The 20,062-nt window shown below is 45.1% G+C and overlaps 5 protein-coding genes across 8 annotated transcripts in view; 4 read left to right on the top strand and 1 right to left on the bottom strand.

The window, feature by feature from the left end:
• Positions 1-4,138, top strand: part of LOC119430907 (protein MON2 homolog) — a 54,649-nt gene extending 50,511 nt beyond the window's left edge. The window contains exon 7 of the mRNA XM_037698372.2: positions 231-4,138. Within this exon, the coding sequence (XP_037554300.2) occupies positions 231-412 (182 nt within the window). The 3' untranslated portion in view covers positions 413-4,138. The remainder of the gene's footprint in view (positions 1-230) is intronic.
• LOC119431081 (uncharacterized) overlaps positions 1-20,062 on the top strand; it is a 143,512-nt gene that overhangs the window by 103,909 nt on the left and 19,541 nt on the right. The gene's annotated exons all lie outside the window — the stretch shown is intronic.
• LOC119431347 (uncharacterized) lies at positions 4,173-5,414 on the top strand. Its single transcript, XM_037698834.2, has one exon. It carries the CDS (start codon positions 4,471-4,473, stop codon positions 5,332-5,334), a length of 864 nt encoding a protein of 287 aa, XP_037554762.1. The 5' UTR covers positions 4,173-4,470; the 3' UTR covers positions 5,335-5,414.
• LOC119431082 (protein LTV1 homolog) lies at positions 8,466-18,512 on the bottom strand. 2 transcript variants are annotated; one of them, XM_049656843.1, is made up of 10 exons: positions 18,277-18,512; positions 18,004-18,171; positions 16,821-16,988; positions 15,183-15,273; positions 14,948-15,080; positions 14,521-14,701; positions 11,158-11,285; positions 10,232-10,377; positions 10,094-10,146; positions 8,466-8,866 (listed from the first exon to the last, which is right to left on the bottom strand). In XM_049656843.1, exons 1-10 carry the CDS (start codon positions 18,277-18,279, stop codon positions 8,552-8,554), a joined length of 1,386 nt encoding a protein of 461 aa, XP_049512800.1. In that variant the 5' UTR covers positions 18,280-18,512; the 3' UTR covers positions 8,466-8,551. The 2 variants fall into 2 exon arrangements, with proteins under 2 accessions (XP_049512800.1, XP_037554467.1); XM_037698539.2 differs by having other exon boundaries at positions 8,466-8,878; positions 18,277-18,509.
• LOC125940547 (uncharacterized) overlaps positions 18,772-20,062 on the top strand; it is a 5,374-nt gene continuing 4,083 nt past the window's right edge. Inside the window, exon 1 of the mRNA XM_049656849.1 lies at positions 18,772-19,610. Coding sequence (XP_049512806.1) covers positions 19,578-19,610 — 33 coding nt within the window. The 5' untranslated portion in view covers positions 18,772-19,577. The remainder of the gene's footprint in view (positions 19,611-20,062) is intronic.

The following is a 20,062-nucleotide window of genomic DNA, read 5'->3' as shown; positions in this document are numbered from 1 at the left end:
ACTACTGTAGATTTATCGCATATGGCACCTCAGCTGCACTACATTGAAAGGAACAAACACCCTCTGTACACCCAACCTAACCTAACCTTAGCCCCTCACTATCAGCCCTCAGTGTAACCTCAGTACAAGCTCAACCTCTTAAGTACCTCACGATTTGGTCAGTAATCGTATGTTCACCTTCCCCAACTACATAGAATTTTTTTTTCTTTTTTCACACTTCTGTATTGCAGTTGAATGGAGTGTCTGGGAACAACTGATCGCCCTGTATCCCCATCTCGTGAGCTGTAGCACGTCGACGTCAGCCCAAGTTTGCCGATCGCTGCGAGAAGCCCTCCACGAGTATGCCGATCTGCTGGCGCCGCCCCGGTCACCACCGCCTCAAAGAAACGGGGGCCGTCCAGCTGCCACTTAGCCTTTCACAAAACTTTATTCTAAAAATCACCCTTTCCGCCATCGCAGTGTGACAACATCGGAGTCTGAACTTTCGCCATCCAGGTTCTCGAAGCGTGAACACTTTGTTTAAACGCATTACCTGACGTTGTTCAACGTTCTGGGATCTCCCACTGCTTTGAAAACTGTGGCTATGGCTATTGTGTGATCAGTTTTGCACTTATGCTAAAGGTGACAGGATCGCTAGTTGTTTTCTCCCTGGCCCTGCTGTTAAGTGCAAGCATGCCCGGTGTTTTCCAAGATCATGGTCATTGTGTTGCATACTTCAGTAACTGTAACAGAAGTCATGTATGCCATAGTGCAGTTGTGTTTATCGTGCCAACGACGTACGATCTGCTGCTGAAAAGGTGACTGCTGCCCATGGCGGGGATACCGGAGAGTTATTGTTTCCCCTTCCTTGGCAGCATTGAAAAATAACAAAGGGGGGACAAAGGCTTTGACTTTTCCTTTTTTTTTTTTTTCTTATTGCTTGAACTAGCAAGTAACGAGCCATAACACTAAACTAATGCAAGAGACATCAGGAAGGCATTCGTTCACGTGAAAGTCTACTAAACTGCAACATTAAATACACAAACTTACTGTAGGCTCAGGGGTGTTGTACTAATTGTTAATCGACCTGAGAGTAGTTAATTCAAGTGACATTTTCTCAAATGGTATTTCACTGCATCTAATTTTTAAGGCAAAATACCAGTGGCTATGCTGTCTCTTTCATACTTATGAACAGACATTTTTCGTGGTCAATGAGGACACATGCTTGCATAGTGTGTTGAGAATAGCGGTATGACATGTGGACACGTCACCCTAAATTAAAATTGAGATGTTTGTTTACATTCAAGAATTCAAGGTGACTTGACATACATTTCTCACTCTTAAAGGGACTTTATTTGTAAATTAACCTTCACCGTTACCAGGAAAGGACCCAAAAACGAAACACAGGTGGCAACACTACCTTGAAGTTCCCACACTAGCTTGCCACGATTTCATGAATTTTGATACTGTCAGCTCGGGCCTTGTTAGTTTTTTATAGCTATAGATGGACTACATTGTACTTTAAAAGTGCCAAAGACTGGCCTTGGCAAGTTTTGAGAGCTTTTACTAAGTAAGCTGCTACGAGCCAAACATGAAGAAAATAAGTCTAACCTCGATATAACGAATTATTGGATATAACGAATTAAGCATAAAGTGTCTCGTCACTTTACAATGTAACAGGTGTATGTTTTTAACGAATATCATACATAACAAACTTTTTTCTTGTTTTTCTTTTTTTGGTGTTGGATGCGACTTCATTATCATGAGGTTTGACTACATTAAAATTCACGACGTCTCGCTGACATCTCGGCGCTGCAATTTTAGCGCAGAATTTTTTTAATCGGAACTTAGACTTTCACTTTCTCGTTTTTTAATCACCCTATTATTGCGAAATTAATGAAAATAGTTTTGAAGGCATACTTTATCAGTCTTGGCTGATTTAGTGTTCTTCTTAAGTGCCCCGTTAAGGTCCTTGTGCAAGGACTATTAAAATAGACCTCTTGGAAATGTTGTTAGCTTGAAATACAAAGCAAACAAGACGTGAGACTAATACTTTTCTCACATTGTGTGTGCGACTTCAAATCTCGCATGACTGAGTGGCGAGTGGCTACAGCACTTCGTGACAAGGGTCATCCCGCTTCTGTGTTTGCCCTGCACCATTTTGACTGCATTCAACTTTTATGTAGGTGGAACATTCAGGCCATAGTTTGGAATTCTCCAGATTTATATCACTGCGCGTAATGTTGCTGTAAATCATTTTGTCCATATTGAGCTCCGCACTGGCATGAGTCACTAGAGTGCTGTTTGGGTGCAACAGTTGTGTAGCCCGCAGGGCTTTCCAAAAGAGCATCGCCTTTATGTTATCACTTGGAATGTGTGTCACTAGCTTTTTCCGCGACATCTACCGTAGGAAGTGAACTATTTCAGTGCTTGAAGCATGTGTTCGAACCGATGCAATGGATTGGGCAATGTACTGTGTTCTGACAAGTGTACTGCTTTCAATAAAGCCCACGAATGTTTCTGTAGGTCGTAGACTGGCGGCAAACTACAGTAGAAGCTCTCTAATATGTTTTTCACAGTACCATGGGAATAGAATAGAGCTGGTAAGTGTATCACCATTGTGTGCTGTCTGCATCACAAGTACTGGGTTTGAATGTTGTTTCAGTGAGAAACGTATTACGTGTGAGCCCTACTATGTTTGTTGTGAAGGGGAAGTCTTCCAGTTCTTCTAGCAAAGCGTTCTTTTTTTTTTTCCCTAGGAGCGGACTGCTGCAAACAGAATTTCAAGTATATAACACAGTACTGATGGTACATTTGACTGGACGTTTTCGAGCACTCTATGACACCCTGGCGGCCCGGTTTACATTCGGCTGGTTGAAATTGAGTGCTCGGAACACGTTCGCCTGGTTCGTTAAGAGCGCTTGGAGGTGCTCTCACCTTCAATCTAGAGTGCACCCAAGTTTTGGCAGAATTACGATTTTTCTGGGGACAGCTGAATGCTCCTCTGAGGCGAGCTTTCTTAGGCTATAATCAATAGAGGAATGCGCATTGTTGTCAACTGAAACTGAGCGCAGTAGGAACCAGTCGAATGTGCCATACTACTTTCCTGTAACTCCTTCACTTCTGATGTTCAGACTTATTTGGAACTGGCTTAGTTGTTTTGTTAGGTATCTGAATTGTTCACTGCAGTGGTGGTTTTGTTTTCTGGGTTATTTCCTTGCCACTATAAACCTGAACGTGTGCCACATTTCAACCATCGCTACTGCAACTGTTGAGACAACGACAGAAAAGAAAAGTCAGCACCACTGCCTGGCTAGGTCGTCTGCAAAAGCTAAGACTAACCGAGACATGAAACGAGGTTGTTGTCAGCTACAAGCTGAACGTCCAAAGCATTTTCATTTTTAGCCTCTCTGTATACACAAAAGCATTAGTTAATCGTGTCACACTACCACCTAAGAAAAGGTAAGGAGCAGTACAGTCTTGCTGAGCAGAACTGTTTATTGTTAGCACTTTGCCTCAGCTTATGCTTTGAATAATTTGTATAAATACAGTTTTATATAGACAAGTTGCATGTGTCTAGTACAGGCAAAATGAGCAGACAGCTATGTTGACACTTCTGCTCTTCTTCGCTGTACACAGCCTCCAGCAAGAATCTTTGCCTCTTAACCATTGAAAATTCGGTCAGTGTATTAATCTAATTACCTTAAGGAAAAATTAATGTCACTCAATTCTGTTTACTTATGTCTTTTTGCCCGCACAGGATGCGACAGCAGCACCACCTCATCTGTGTTTTTTTTACTACTGCATGCCAGAAGCTTGCAAAACCCATCAATGCTGTTTTCGTTTCTCACACTTAAGTTTCTCACTTGCATATATGGCTGGATTGGGAGCCTGGTGCTTTATTCCAAAATATGACGTTGCTGTTTGTGGCAGATGCTACTTTGATTATTGACAGCTGCAGTTTCCACTAAAGCTGAGCCGTCATTGATATTCATACAGAACAAATGTGTTTGCAGTTGGTTGTGCTTTCTTTCATATGAGCCTGCCATTCACGCTTAAAGCAATCGACTTGTTGCTGCAACCTTGAGGTCGCAGTTTTCATGTAAATAAATGAAAGCGGATTTAGTCCGAAATCTGTAAATATATATATATATATATATATATATATATATATATATATATATATATATATATAATAAAGGTTATATGCATTTAACATCGCTGTATTTTCGTTTCCTTCCTTTGGCTTCGCGCACGGCTTCTCCCCCGTAGCAGACGGCACGTTAGCTGCCGCGCAGGCCTGGCGCATTTCTGTCGTAGGTGGTGCTTTCGAGTCATTCTGTGACGCAAGTGGTGAGAAATCTAGTGTACGTGCGTCAAACGTGGTCTCGCAAACTCTATTGTGCGTATTGCGCGTATTGCGTGTTAAAAAAGCGCGCCGTCATCTCTGTGGCGGTCAACGCAGTTCCGTCGTCGACGGCATTTGGAGCAATGAACGGCAACATGGCGGCGGATTTCGACCCCGTTGCCGCTGAAATAGCCATCGTGAGAGCCCTCGATGAGCTTTGCGCGCGGCGCTCGAACGTGGCGGTTCACCGCGCTCGCATCGACGCACTCCGGCGGGATATAGCACACCTGCACGAGTGCACAGACGCCGAGAAGCATCGACTACGCGTCACGGAGCAGCGAATGTCCGAACGTCTCGCAGAGCTTGTGCGAGATGCCGAGCGGCGTCGCAGACCGATGGCTGTAGAAAAGGAAGCGCTAGCGCAACAAGTCGCTCGCGCCGAATGCAAGCTCTCCGCCGTTATCGGTCGGGCTAGAAGCCTGGAAACCCAAAAGCTGACGCTGGAAGGGAAAGTGAAGGACCTACTCGACCAAACGCGTCACTTGGAGGAGGTTCTTCGTGAACGCAGCGGTCAGTTGGATCAGATAAGCCGGTCGTCCCGTCCCGTACTCGAAGAGTTTCAAAAGCTCGTCGCTCGACAGGACGCTCTGCAGTCGTCGCTGCTCGACGTGCTTCGGCGTCGCGTCGCATTGGAACGGGATAGACGCGAGCGCGTGAAACAGGAGTCGAGGCTCGTATCCGAAGGCGCGTCATTGAAGAAGGACTTGGAACTGGCGACGTCATCGTCGGCTGGCGAGGTTGAACGCGTAGGCGACGGCACGGAAGCTGGCCCCGATCAGTGTCCTGCGCCAGACCGTTGGTACACAAGCTTGATGGAAAAGCTCGAAGGCGACGCGGCGTCTTGCCAACGCGACCTGGAATCGCTGAGGCGTCTGGTCAACTGCGGCACTTCTGCCGATGTTGCGCTGCAAACCACGTTGAATGTTCCCGACCCATTGTACTTGTAACGCAGCAGGCGCTTTTATTTGTTTCGTTTTCAAAGCACATAGGCTGGCTGCTAAATAAAGATGCCCATTATTCCTGGCGTCTAATCTTTACTCAAGCCTTGCGTCAGAACCAAGGTAATGTTGTTTGCCGTCCCTTGGAGATACTCAGATTATTGTTTGCATTCCGCCTAATTAGATAATTAGTCTTAATGAACTTCTTAATTATTAAAATTAGATGGAAAATGCCAATGAGAAAATTGTAGAGCAACATGAAAAACTCCCGATACAGATTTCTGTTGCTGAAAACGTGCTGTATAAAAGTGTTCTTCCTAGTGTGAAAGAAGCCCGCGAATACACGCGAGATCGCCGCGTGACCGGTTGTTCAGGGCACTTTGCGTGTATTCGCGGGCATCTTTCACGCTCGGAAAAACACTTTTATGTAGCACATATTGAGCAACAGAAAGCTGTATCGGGAGTTTCTCATGTGGCTCTACAATTTTCTCATTGACGCTTTTCTTGTCTAATTATAATTGTGAAGTTAATTAAGACTAATGACCAAATTAGGCGGAATGCAAACAATAATCTGAGTATGGGCGTCTTGCGCTGGAGTTTGAGGTATAGTAGCGGCGCCTGGTGGCGGCGAAAAACGTCATCTGGGTAGTACCAGCTTGGATAGTATTGAGCCCTGGCTGTGGCGAAGCACGTTTCTAGCCCGCGTTTTGCGTCAATTCGCACTTTTTTCTGCCCTGTTTCGAGTGCGAAAAGGCTCGCCACTTCTCACAGACCATGGGAACCAGGCTGCGAGCTGGCCGCAGCCTATAGTTATACGAAAACGGACTCTCCGTGTGCCGTGGGACGTAATGCTGGGAGCAGAAGACATCGGCGACGCCGATCCGGAGAGACCTAGCTCAGCCTCGAAAAAGCGTCACCGTCGTTACTGCTGCGTCTTGGGCTGCCATGAACAAGAAGGCCTGAATCCCAACATCAGATTCTACCGTTTTCCTTCAAGGCCCCACGAAGTGGAGCGTCGGGGGCGCTGGATAACTGCAGTTCGTCGCGCTGGGTAAGCGAAATGGAAGACCGCCATAGCAGCAGGCATGGCTGGTGATTCACGATTCGAGACCCGGCCACAGCGACAATTAACAATTCGACCGATGCGAAGTGGTGAAGTGACCAGGTGTGTGCAAATGACCACAAATGGTCGGGCTGATTCGGTGACAATTCACTACTCCACTACGAGCAGCACAGGTTAGAGTTGAATGTGCTCATCCTTGACCTCTAGCCAGCACGTTGAGGCAGCACAGCAAGGTAGTATTGATTACAGCACATCGATGTTCGAGCGCTGTCATTAAAAGCTACATCAAGCGAGCAGCGCACGAGCTCGCGCTGCAGCGTGATTCGCACGTACGTACGTTACTGCGAGCTCATATGCATTACATCAGTTATTTATCAATTGCTAAAGGGACAGATGGCCGCTACTACAGCGCAGGCATAATTACTTGTCTAGCGGCATGCAGTCAACAAAAATTGCAGGAGAACCGCCGTTTCGCGGCATGTCGAAAGACCGCTGCCGTCGCGGCGCGTACGATCGTGCGCTCGAGCAGTTCGTACACCGCGGCATGCTGAAAGACCGCTGCCGTCGCTGCGCGTACCGTCGTGCGCTCGAGCAGTTCCGTACACATGTCTGCTTATCGCTGCTGTGAATTCATTTATAGAAAGCATTTCCTCGCGTTTGTGCGGCTGAATCTAGCAGCGTGGAAACCTTGCCTGAAGTTCAACTTCGCACGTGCGTGACTCGCTTCACTTGCGATTGACACCGCGCTAAAATTTCGCCGCTTATTTCTTGAACGGCGTACACGTATTCGGCGTTGCATAATTTCTTGCCTTTACGCAGCATGCCACCCATGGAAAAATCTTCGGCGCCCGATATTCGCTGCAAGCCGTGGTACAACACAACCGAAAGTGGCGGGTCCATATTGTAAACGTGCTTCCCGAAGCAGACGACCGAGCTTGGTACTACCCAGTTTCGGATTGAGGGCGCTTTTTAGCACCATTTTTGCAGCGCCCCCTGGGCAACGCAAGAGCCCCATCTCCAACGGACGACTAACAACAGTACCTTTGTTCTGTCCAGCTACATAGCACTTGCATATTTTTAATGTTAGGCTAAAGTTAAGTGAAAATAGGGCACTTGTTAACATGTTCTCTAATAATTTCTTGGAATATTAAGTTTCGTCATTTTGAAGCAACTGCACGAAGCAGGGCCATTTGTCACTATATTCTCTTGAAAACTTGTGCCCTTATTAATCTTCTGCCGAAGGCGGTATGCATGTTCCATAGTGGCTTTTCTGCAATATAGATGTGTAATGTGGTAAGAGAACAGAATCTGCGCAAGTGCTAAAGATACTACGTGTCATTATTTATTGCCGTATTCAAATATAGGGCGTTTTATTTATTTAAATTTTTTTTCGCGGCTGCGCTGCCACAAAGCCACATTATAAGGCAAAATTCTCGCTGCCGTGAAGTCACTCCCCAAGGCGAAATTACCATGTTATATGCAACGATTATTCCGGGGTCTTCCGCTTCATTTCTGGTGATCCCGCCGATTCTGAATAATCCATTGGCTATTCTATGTCGCCTCATGTTAGCATGCATAGCCAAGTTATTTTTCTTGACTTCTCTAACTGGCATCCTTGCCTTATGATCGAATACAGTATACATTGGCGGTGCCTCCAGGACACCAAGGCTGGTGGAGCACGGACTGCCCTAGCTCCAGCTTTGACTCCACCACTGCTCCTAGATCCTGCGCCACCCACTTTACTATAACTCGGGCGACCTCTTGAGGCCTCCACTTGGCGGTATTATTTTCCCGTCCTAAGCGATCGCACTGCAATATATATCTCTGTTGAGGTGAAGCTTACTAAAGCACATCCGCCATTATGGAACATATAGGACCCTTGCCAGCAATTCGAGGCAAGCATTTAACCAATCTAGCTGCTATATCCTAGGGATGCATCAAGCAAACTGCAGGCATGAAATCTTAAACTGGTGGTCACACGGCATCGCAAACCACTAGTATTGCATGCTCCAATCAACCCATTGCCGTGTATAACGGCTACGCAATTTGACTATGGATGAACATTTTGACAATTGCAGAGGTTGAAAAGGAGTTTTATTGTGCAACTCACACATCGGCCAAGTTGCCTCTTTCTGTACAAAAGTCCTCTGGTTTTATATGAGTTCAATAAAGCCGCATAGAATTGAGGTTTTGGCGCACATTGGCCATCATCTTCTCTTGTCTCAGCATTTCGGCCTTGAAGGCTTCCGAGTTGGCCTTCTTTTCGGCCCTGCGTTCACGTCGCATGGCTCGCACTGCAGCCTTTCGCTCTCTCCGCTGCTCGGGGGTCTCGTCCTTTGGACGGATGCTGGATGCCACTGATGTTCGTGACTGCATTTCTTCATCGGAGTTGCTTTCAAACTCACGGTCCAACTGCTTTAGCCCCTGGCGACTCAAGCCTCCCTTTTCCTTGATAGGAATGCCCGTTCTTGCCGACACCTTTATTTTTTCCTGTAAGAATCAGTAAAGAAGAAAAACCAGGTCAGTCTAAGTTCTGATACTGAAGCCCATGCCATGGCGGAACAGTTTCACTATTCCACGGCTACTGCAAAGGATGCCGATAGTTGTAGCCCTTAGCGACTTGAAAGGCAAACTAATTGGCTGCTGTGGCTTGCATTTATATAGGCAGTGCGAACTAAAGACAACACAGTCAAAGAAGGAAACGAAACGGACAGGACAAGTGCTGGACCACCAAGTCTCATTGCACTTTTTTACAGACGTGCACAAACATTGCGTAATAAAACTTAGTTGATGTCCAGTGTTAGACCTGTCCATTTCGTTTATTTTTTTGCCTACGTATTTAGTTTATGCTACCAATATGAATGCAAACTCCTGTAAGAAGCATGCAGATTTTTTTGTTTCCATAACAAACTGGCGTAGCAATCGAAACCAGGACTTATTGTTATATGAACCTCTCCCTAGAATTAGTAAAAAAAATAATCAATGGCATTCTCCTCAAGGTTGCCCTGAACCCAGGTACAGCAGAGACTTTATGCCACAAGGCGATAACAAGGCATTATCGGTCTATGATGATAACATCCTGTGAGCACCCAGAAAAAATTGCAACCTGCAAGACTTTCTGGTAAAATTACATTCATCCATATTTCAACCTCAAAGCCAACGCGCTTTTAGTGCATGCATAATCGTGGTCATTCAATCAGTTGCGAAAGTAGCAAGTCGCACAGCCTCGGCTACTTTTGGCCAAATGGCTGACCTATCTGTCACTGATCTGGTGCTTTTACGGATGCAATAAGGATTTTTTTCTTTCCCCACTGTTCATTCCATAATCTAAGTGTTATTTCAGAAAGCCAGAGCTGCTATAATACGGTGTCACAGGTAAAAAAAATATAAGTGCGATCAGCTTTTGCCAACAAATGAGGCCATGAAAAAATTCTTGCATTGCGAGGTTAGAGCTGATTCCACCAATTACAGCTTCAAAACAGGTCACTTTACTGCTACAGCTTCTATTAAATAACAAGTATGATAAAAGGTGCATGTGCACCAAAGCCTGCCCCATACAACTGTGCAGTGCTTGATTCACTTGAAAGCAATCATTCATTGCCTTTCTTTTAGGCTTTGTTTCATTATTCATTCGGTGCTGCATGAAACTCGTAACGCAGCCAATAAAATGATAAGCCTTATTTTAAATTTAGAGACCTGACTTACCTTCCTTGGCTCTGTGATGAGTTTTGGATGGTTGTAAAGGTTTGAATAGGTACCTAGAGATGAAGGAAAAAAAGAATGATCAGAACGCATTTCCGAAAAGGCTCTACAAACAGCACTGAAGAATGCAGTGCAACATACTTATAATGGACTCGCAGTCCCAACGTTCCTTGGGGGCATCGGAGCTGATTTGCATGTCTACCATTTCGTCATCTTCCTCTTTAATGGCAGCCATGGTCACAGCACTCTTGGCACTCCCTTTGTCTAACGTCACCTCTTTCAACGTCCTACAGAATAAGGCAGGATAAACAAGTTCCAGGTTAAAGGGACACAAATGAGAAAAAAAAAAAGCATATGTTAATTAAAAGTGCAACATTCCTAAACAGCCATGCCGTGGGTTTTTGTATCACTGCGTTTCTATCCCCAGACCCTGAATAATCAAAATACTTTGCAGCAATGTTTAAATGACGAGTGCTGATGCAGGTTTTCAAGGTTGCGGAAACTCTACCACATGCATCTCGCACGTAAAAGGGCAACACTTAGCAAGTACAAACTTTGGGAAACACAAGATATTTCAATCTGACACTGAAGCTTGTCTCCAAATGCTGGCCCTGTCATCACCGACACTACCACAATGTCAAGGCACAGCAAGATTTTCTGAAGTCGTGTAGCAATAAGGCTAGTTGCACGTAAAAATAAAAATTAACAAGAGTTCTACACGTATCAGTATGGCTGCCCTTGTGTACGGCAGTCACAGCTACTGCAGGAACTGAGCAAGCCAATGTACCATGATGTTTGCCAGCATTTTTTCTGACGGTACAGAACTTCATCTAAAACACGAAAAATATGACAAATTGTAAATGTCATTGCAACACTGTAGAGGCTTGGGCTAGTTAGTACATACTCGACAGGGGAACAACGCGAAAAGGCGAAAGACAAGAAGGGAAACACACACCAACGCTGGTGTGTGTTCCCCTTCTTGTCTTTCATCTTTTCGCGCTGTTCCCATGTTGTATGTCACGTCAGTACTGTATTAAGCGGTCAACCACACAAATAAAGGTACTAACGGAAGCTGTTTCATGTGCTGAAAATCTGCCACTAGAGCCTTCATAATCTCGCTGTCGGGTTGCACATAGCCTTCAATCTCCTCGCCATCAAGCGCTCCAACTTCCAGGTCATCGTACTGCTTGAACATCTGAAACAGACAAGAAAGGGGCACTATAAAAACAACAATGTACACGCTCGCTGCAATTGCACCAGAATACAGCCAGCACGGAACTTCAGTGCACCTCTGCAGTTTATGCAAGTTGATTTTGGTTTAACACTCAAGTCGCCGGAACATTTAGAAGCAATCTATTTCATCATCGCACCGTGGAAACAACGATGGAATTGAGCAACACCGTAGCAACACCAAGGACCAACTGTGACACCCTTGTCATGGATGGCCCCCCCCTCACCATTCTGCTCTTCCCAATACGGCCCCTCCGCATGCTCGGCAATGAAATTACTGCTTACCCATCATGTGGTGAGAGCGTATTTCCTATGAGTTTTTCTTTTATATGTATGACTAGGCTTCAAAACTGCCGCATGACAAACCTTCCTAGTCCTTTTCCTTTCTCCATGCTAAGGCCTACCGAGAACCAAACAATGCATTGCAAGGTATGGCAACAATGGAGGGCTTATTTCTCAAGAGCCGACACACAGATGGACACAAAAGGAAAGTAGGAGTGGTATCAGAGGAGGTTGCCTTCTCAAGGCTAGCTGCCCAACATCATGCTCCCTGCTGTTTGTTTGTTTTTCCCCTTCCTCCATGGGTGCTCTAGAGTCAGTCTATTTGTGCATTTAGGCCTACAGCCTGTCACGGGTATACCGTAATAGGCAATCTCAACTGCAACATAAATGCATGCGCATCCAGCTGCAGTATATTTATGGACAACATGGGTTTCACTGTTCCAGTGTGTTTTGGTTCTGTCCACATATCCCATGGGCAGCAATAACTGCCAAACCACTGCAGTGCTTTTACGAACTTCAGTGACATGTGCATTGTGTACAAGAAACAGTTCACACGATTACGGTTCTGCACATGATGCATCCCTTGGACGAGCAGTGGTTATTAGCACACTGCGCCTAATGCCAATGGTGGGTGTAATCGAATGGTTCGCAGGTAGCCAGGAGACCGGTAACAAAATTACCACGCCACACTGTCGTACGGCAACTGCCTCAACATTTCAGGTTATTTCTTTTACCCTATCAACCTGCTACATTCACAGAGTAACAATTGCTTTCCATTGTTATTTTTTAATATATGTACAAGATCACCCTTTCATGGCCTCTAATTTCCATTAAAATTATGTTTTGGGCCGCTTGTCCAGAGTTCACAACACACCGACTGTAATGTATTTCAAACCTTGACAGGATGCTTCACTAAGAGAAAGCTGAATTAAGAAATAGTCCATGGCCATTTCCACAAACTTATCATCGTGGTACTCTGTCTCTCATTAAGGGAAAATATTAAGTCGTTCTAGATTTAAAGATTAGGCTTCTGTAATAAAGTGCAGTTCACTTATAACGATACCACATATAACGATATATCGGTTATAACGATGAGTCGACTTAACAGTATCAACTCATGCATTAGGGCTATGAGAAAAAAGACCATATATAACGTTCAGTTATTCACCGCATATCGGATATAACGATCAAAATTTTACTTCTGGGCGGCGTTTTTCATGCAAAATAATTGTGAAATTTGCGTTCCTGAGTTGCTCTTAACCGATACGGGGCGAAAAGTTTGCCTACACGAGTTCGTATCTGCCGCCAGTACCACGCGGCGCATCCCGCCCGCGCACCAATTGCGAAAGCCACGGAGAGCATCGCAAGTTGGCGCAGCATACACAAGATGGCACCAGCTGCTTCGCGTCCTTGACACCGACCCCAATGTTCTACCAAAGTGCAATTTCATCGATAGAGTCGCTTATTGATTTAATGCATGCTAAATTATAGCTGCCAGTGTTCGCGCAGCAGCTGGACGCGACGCACATGGCGTTGTGAATCCAAAACTTCTGCGAAAGCAAGTGCAGATTTCTATTTCAGCGCGCCGAACGATTGAGGCACTATTTAGAGGTATAAATAAATGTTTTATTCTTCACAGCCTACTTTCTACAACGTCGATATCTTATCGCAAGTGGCAAATTTGGTTTGGTTTCGGGACTACAAAAATATATTCGGCCGTATTTTTTTCTAATTTTTTTTTACGGCAGTCCAGATATAGCAATGATCGGTCATAACGATGGGATTTTTCATTCATTTTGATATCATTATAAGTGGACTGCACTGTAACACACCCATCATTCATGATGAAAACAGAGCTTCTGTAAGGGATAAAATAACAAAAAATGGAAAATCGAAGTGGCGCCACCTGTTGTGGCCTATATGGTACCCCTCTCGTGTGACATCAGCACTGGCTGATTCACAGAGAGTAGCTGCTATGTCCAGCCACTGGGAGATACATTGATTTCTCTCATTGATTGAACCACCTTCGCCCCTCCAGCTGGACAAACTTAAGTGACCCTATCCGGTAACCTGAACCCAAGCAGAGCTGCTGAATGACTCACTCACGCAAGCAGAAAAGAACACTTGCAGCCGCCAAGCAGAACCAGTTCGCTTCGCTTCATGTATAGAGTGCTAAATAAAGAGTTTCTAAAAGACATTACAGCAGCATAGAGGGACGTCTGATGGAGATTATGTCAACTCATGCATTTTGGCACCAGCAGTTAAAATTGAGGAACAGCAGCTGGACCTTCGGCGGCAATTTTCTACGTAACAAATTCATATACTGGCACACAGAAAACAATGATAGAATTCTAGATGAATTATCTATCTAGCTCAACTCCATATTTTCCTTTAGTGATATGAATGATAGAATTCTAGATGAATTATCTATATAGCTCGACTCCATATTTTCCTTTAGTGTCCCTTTAAAGAGGCGAAATTGTACACGTTTCCAATAAAGCTAGACACACAGAAACTTATGTGTTCGTATCCATTTGGCATGTACACGAGGGGAAGATCTCGTATCTGCAATACAAGCTTCTAAAGGATAGGACACACTGCACTTCTTCAGCCCCCCAAAAATATGGTGACAGACTGTAACAGCACAATAGCACTTTTTTGCATTCAATCCCTGCAGCTGGTCTTTCATAAAACTCCCATAAGAAACAGCAAACAGTCACATCCCCCGCATACAAATCAGCAATGTCAGTTATGTGAAGCCCCCCGAATTATAATTTTCTCTACAATCAAAACATTTCAGGTCGTCAAAGACAAATGCCTGCTGGCTGCAAATTAAGGCACTTAAAGACAAGTTATAACATGTAAGCAGTACAGTAAGTCAATGTGCTTGCACCACAATGAAAGACAACTACACAAACCTCTTCAAAGCGTTCATCGAGGGTCTTGAGCCCTTCAGTTCTTCGGATCACAGACGACGACATTGAGTAGCTTGTAAACCTCGACTGCGTTTCTTCTTCAGCAAAAGAAAAGCGCTCTTCACTCCCTTCAGCTGATTCAAAATCATCTTCCTCATCATCACAACTGTCAGTCTCTTCATCACTGCAATGGCAAAGAAAAAGAAAGAAAAGGCAATCAAAAGTTAAACATAAGGACGTAAATTTGGACAATAGCCGATACTTTCTGCTAATGTCTAATCATGCCATTCTCAGTCAATCACTTCCAGCGGATGCTGACTGGCTAATCCAGCCATCAGAATGCCTATTGCATCATATGCCATGTCACACAAAAGTAGCCCCAAAAGTTATTGACCAAGAATAGAGCCTCTGCTGTTTCTTGGTAACTCACTCAACAGCAGCGTTGTCGACGGGACCATCAGCAAGCTGTATAAAATCGTCTTCAAGAATATTTTCATCGTCTTCGAAGTCAAAATCGTCATCTAAAGCTGCCACAACATCTGGGTCCCAGTCAGGCCTTGGTCCTGCACAAGAAAGCAATCACTAAGATCCCCGAAAGTTCAGCACCTACAAAAGTTTGACAGCTCACTGCACTAGGAAAGTACAGGTCAGCATTAGACGCTCACCCACTTGTGGCACGGCTTTATTCAGTAGGCCTTCCTTCTCTTCAACAGTTGACTGAAAGACTGATGAAGGTAGCCTGATTTCCTTTTTTGCCTAAAAGAAGCCAAGTATCATAAGGCACAGCATGAAACGTCTAATAAGAATGGTTTGACAACTGCAGAAGAATCTGATTGCTTACAATTATAGTAGGATGGAATTCGCGACACCTATAATTCAGTGATGCATGAAACAAACTTAAGGATTAGTGCACAAAATTCAAATTAAATTATGGGGTTTTACGTGCCAAAACCACGATCTGATTATGAGGCACGCCGTAGTGGGGGACTCCGGAAATTTAGACCACCTGGGGTTCTTTAACGTGCACCTAAATCTAAGTACACGGGTGTTTTCGCATTTCGCCCCCATCGAAATGCGGCCGCCGTGGCCAGGATTCGATCCCCCGACCTCGTGCTCAGCAGCCCAACACCATAGCCACTGAGCAACCACGGCAGGTGATTAGTGCATATAGAGAATATCTAGATGCCAGGGTAAATGATACTGGTGATGCAATAAAAGTGCAGGGCTTTAGCAGAATGTAAAGTCAGCAGAAAAGAAAGTGGGAATCACTGCCTAGTTTATTTTATCTCATGCAGTATTACGGACAAAGGGGAAGGTGGTGTACAAAGAATTATGAAGAAAGACATGGTAACAAATCCCACATTAGCACCTAAAGGACGGACGAAGTGGGTGGTAACGAGTTCCACTCCGTAATTGTTCACAGGAAGAATGAATATCTTCTTCATCCATATCATCCAGTGGTCTTGCCACGCACTGAGCATACTCAAGCTTGAAGAGTTCCCACCACTAGCAGGGTGTGTCGGTTGAACATTTCAAACCTTTAGACCAGAAAATGAGGCGAAAGCAAAGCAGACGACAATCGAGACCACATGGACAGAAGTAATATCACGTGGTACTGAACATCACTGCTTCCTTTGCTTGCACATTTTCTGGTCGAAGCATGCACCAACTAGCCCAACAGTGTGCCCTTATCTCGCACTTTCTAATGCAACAGAACCAGAAGCAGGTGTCGAAGAAACATTTTTCTCTTCTAGGTAAACGTAAAGCATTCCAAGGAGCTACTAGTGTCTAACAAACATTACTTAAGCAGTTCACTACAATGATCAAATAGAGAGCTTTCCATTGGATCACATTTCGTGTGACACTGACCAGCCAACAAAGCTTCCTACGACCCTCCTCCCTCCCTCTCTTAGACACCCCCATAGCGTGCTCTGCACTTTTGCTGATGGTACAGATAAGAAGTCTGTGGATGACAGTATTTTATTCTGGAATAGAGCTCTGTTACGCAGCACAGGTCCATAATTGAGACTGCAAAATTCTGAAATTTAGCTGTCCTGTAAGATTTCCTGTCAATTATTAACTTTTATTCACAGACTACAGTCTTAATTCAGCCGCGAATTGCTCAGGAGGAAAGCACGGGTTAAAGGGGCTAGAATAATGCTACCCCCAGAGCACTAATCTGGAAATTGAGTTTTGTTTGAAATCTGAAGCATGAGAATACCCCTCTCTGGACTCCTGCACGTAAGTATAAATGTATTCTGTCACATGCGTGTGGACATCTTTTCAATTAAGAGTCGACTCACCTTGGCGTCACTACTCTGTCCAGCTGGGATGCGCACCCTGTGGACAACCGGCTCCCAGTCGGCCACAACGTTGACATCTTTGAGATGTTGGAGGTAATTGTAGTCGTCATCAAAGTAGATACCAAATTTACGCTGTTCTTCCTTCCTCTTCTCATCAGATGCTGGAACCTACATGTTTTTCATTATGTTAAATCCACGACTCAACTGGACTCCCGATTCTGAAGAAATTAAAAGTCAACAACAAGAGACTGCACAAGGAAATGCAGCAGGATGAAACACTTCACGCTTTATGCTGTGTCCTGTGGTCCTAATTTGTCCAGCATTAACTTCTGACCACCTTGCCCTCCTCTCAATACTGCTGGAGACTTGACTTTTCAGATATGAATATGTGCTGTAAAACGGGCAATCTTATAGACAGAAGCAACCTGTGGCACCTAAAGTAAGACTGGGAAGTCCGCCTTCCTATAGTCATTTTGACATTCTCTGTCTGGTCTAAGCGCGCACTTTGGTCACGCAGACTGCACCTTTGAATTGTATTCCCCAAGTGTCAAATCTGGTGTCGTCTAAGGCTACATGCAAAAGCTGGCAATTCTTGCATTACACTGAAGACTCCATGTTTCTAGCTATCTTTCCCGCCATTCAAAGAAGAACCGGTCATCAATGAACAAAACCAACGCACTGTGAAGTAATTAACACGACACCACACTAATAAAAACGAATGCCAGGTATGTATCTGACCAAATCGGCTATGCAGGCAGCTACAACCTGTCAAGAATCGTGCTCAAAACATGCTGTAAAGAACACACAAATATTTTAACGAATCCATCATTTTTCAGTTCCACGTACAGGATGTAACACAGCTCCGCAACAAACAGTCCTTTAAGGGTCAGGGAAAGCAGGTGGAACGTTACAAAGCTCGTGCTGTAAAAACAATCACACAAACAAACAAAGAAACATACAACGATGCATAGAAACAAATTATATGCTGTCTTCATAACCACCCTTCAAAAGCAAAAGCTCGGTTTACGAAGTTGCGAAGCACCCTACAAACAAGATCTATGCGTGCTCCTCACAGTACACACAACGTTTCATTTGCAAAGAAGCCAGATGCCTTATTCATTTTTCTTAAAAGCGTGAAGGAATCGTACATTCCAATCGATTTCGCAGCTGCTTAAACACTCACGTGGCCTGGCCTGTCGTCTCCAGTGAATGGTCGCCCGGTTCGCTTTTCAAGTAGGACATGCTTAGGCGCTGTTTCATCGGCCTGTAGAGGATCCTTTTGGCTACGATGGACCAATTGGAAAGTGACGGCGTTCTTCTTGTCGATGAACTTCTTTCGCTTCCCGCCCGGCTGAGGTGGGTTGGGATCGCAAGAGAGAAAGCGACAGAAAGTTGGGTCACCACTTCGACAGCCAAAAAGTGAACCGACACAGACCCTGTAAAAGTTGACACTCACCATGTTTATGCGCTATACTGATCCTCTCACGCACGGATAGCTTGAACAAACACACTGTTCGTAGCAAAACGGCAGCAAAGTTACGTGCGGAGACACATCTCCTGCTTGACGATCGCCACAACCACAGTCGCCATGTGCGAAAGAGCGGTGCGTTGCAATGTTGTCAGAAACTGCAAGGTTCGTTTTCCAGTTACTTCCAAGTTTAGCCAGCTCGCCAACTTCGCAAGCCTTAGCACATTACGTCACTAACTGCTTTTTATCAGTGTGTACTACGTTTCTTACGCACATACGAACGCGCTGCTAAATAAATGTCGCCAGGTGTCGCTTTGTTTTAAGTCACGTGACTTTATTAAATAGCAGCAAGCAGCAAATTAACAACTCTAGTTAAGTTGAAACAACTTCACTTTAATAAATTCCTAAAATTATTTTTAATACAGCTCAAATACTGGTGTTCTCGCTTTCACTATCATTGTCATCACCACCGCAGACGGTGTTTTTCGCTTTCGATTTGCGTTTTGACCGCGTACGTTCGTATTTTGATAAGATATACGCAAGGTAGCTTGCAAGTAGCATCCCCTTTAAGTTTGAGGAGAAGTACGGTTGTTCGCTTTATAGTTCTGACGACAGACAGGGTAGTCTTTTACAGTTTCTTTGTAGCTGTGGTCCTGCGTCACTGCGTAGTCCTTGTAATCCTGCGTCGCAGAAGTGCAACCTGTCGCGAAACGGAACGCTCGCTTTATCTTAGTTTTAAGATATCGGCGCACCTCATCTGATTTCTAGTGACCTGTTGTATCTGCTCTATACATTCGCAGAAGCGGAAATTAAGTTCTGCGGCACCCATACGCAAGGTATGTCGAACGAAATCAACATAGACAACTGGGACGCCGTCAACTGGGACGCGATAAGTACGATGTGGATTGACCTCGAAGAGCTCTTGCTGCTTCAGCAGAGGGACGCTGATTACAAGAGGGAAGTCGACAGCTTGGAACGCAAGAAATTTCGCTTGGAAGCGCGGTTGAGGGCCGTCAACCTCAAGGTCGAGCAACTTCGAAGAGACTCCGCTCGACAGGAATCGGCCATCTTGCGAGACCTGGAACACGAAGCCAATTCGCTGATGCAAGAAGTGTCCAAGGCTAAGGAAGAGGCCCGTGCGCTGGAACTGCAGTGCTCGCAAGTCGAAGCGAAGTGCGACGCGCTGGAAAAACAGAACGCCGAACTGGGGAGGACAGCGGCTGGACCTGGAGAGGAGAGTCGAAGAGCTGAAGTTGCAGGACTCCAATGGCGTCGCCGAAGGATTCAAGATGAGAAAGCTGTTGCAGGAACTTCGCTTTGAGGTATAGATCCGTGCTTTTATTGATTTCTTGGGGCTGTTGCGAAGCGGTTGCTGATCGATTCGCTTTTGCAAAAGCTGATACAATGTATCAGTAACGTGCACGTAGAACAATGCATGGAAACAAGCACGTATACGCTTGCAAAAAGATCATCGCCCTTAGCACTCCGTACAGATGGTTAACCAGCGAAGCTGAAACGTGCGTGCCCTGTGTTTAGCAGTGGGTTAATCCCGACGCTGTATTGAAGTGTTTCTCAATTATTGGTTACATGTTTGTGTTTCTAGTGCAACGCAAGCGCCAATGGCGGGCGGATGCTACTAACCACGACGCCGATCGAGCTAACTCGAGCTATCGAACGCATGCGACAACGGCGAGCCGAGGAAGCGGCGTTGCGGGCAGAGCAGCGTCAACGTGGCAATGTCGGGAACGCGTTCGCCGGGGCCAACGCCCGCTTT

Source organism: Dermacentor silvarum, chromosome 10 (genome assembly GCF_013339745.2).
Source record: "Dermacentor silvarum isolate Dsil-2018 chromosome 10, BIME_Dsil_1.4, whole genome shotgun sequence".
In the NCBI taxonomy this organism is placed as follows: Eukaryota; Metazoa; Arthropoda; class Arachnida; order Ixodida; family Ixodidae; genus Dermacentor; species Dermacentor silvarum.
This window is presented reverse-complemented; position numbering and strand designations above follow the sequence as displayed.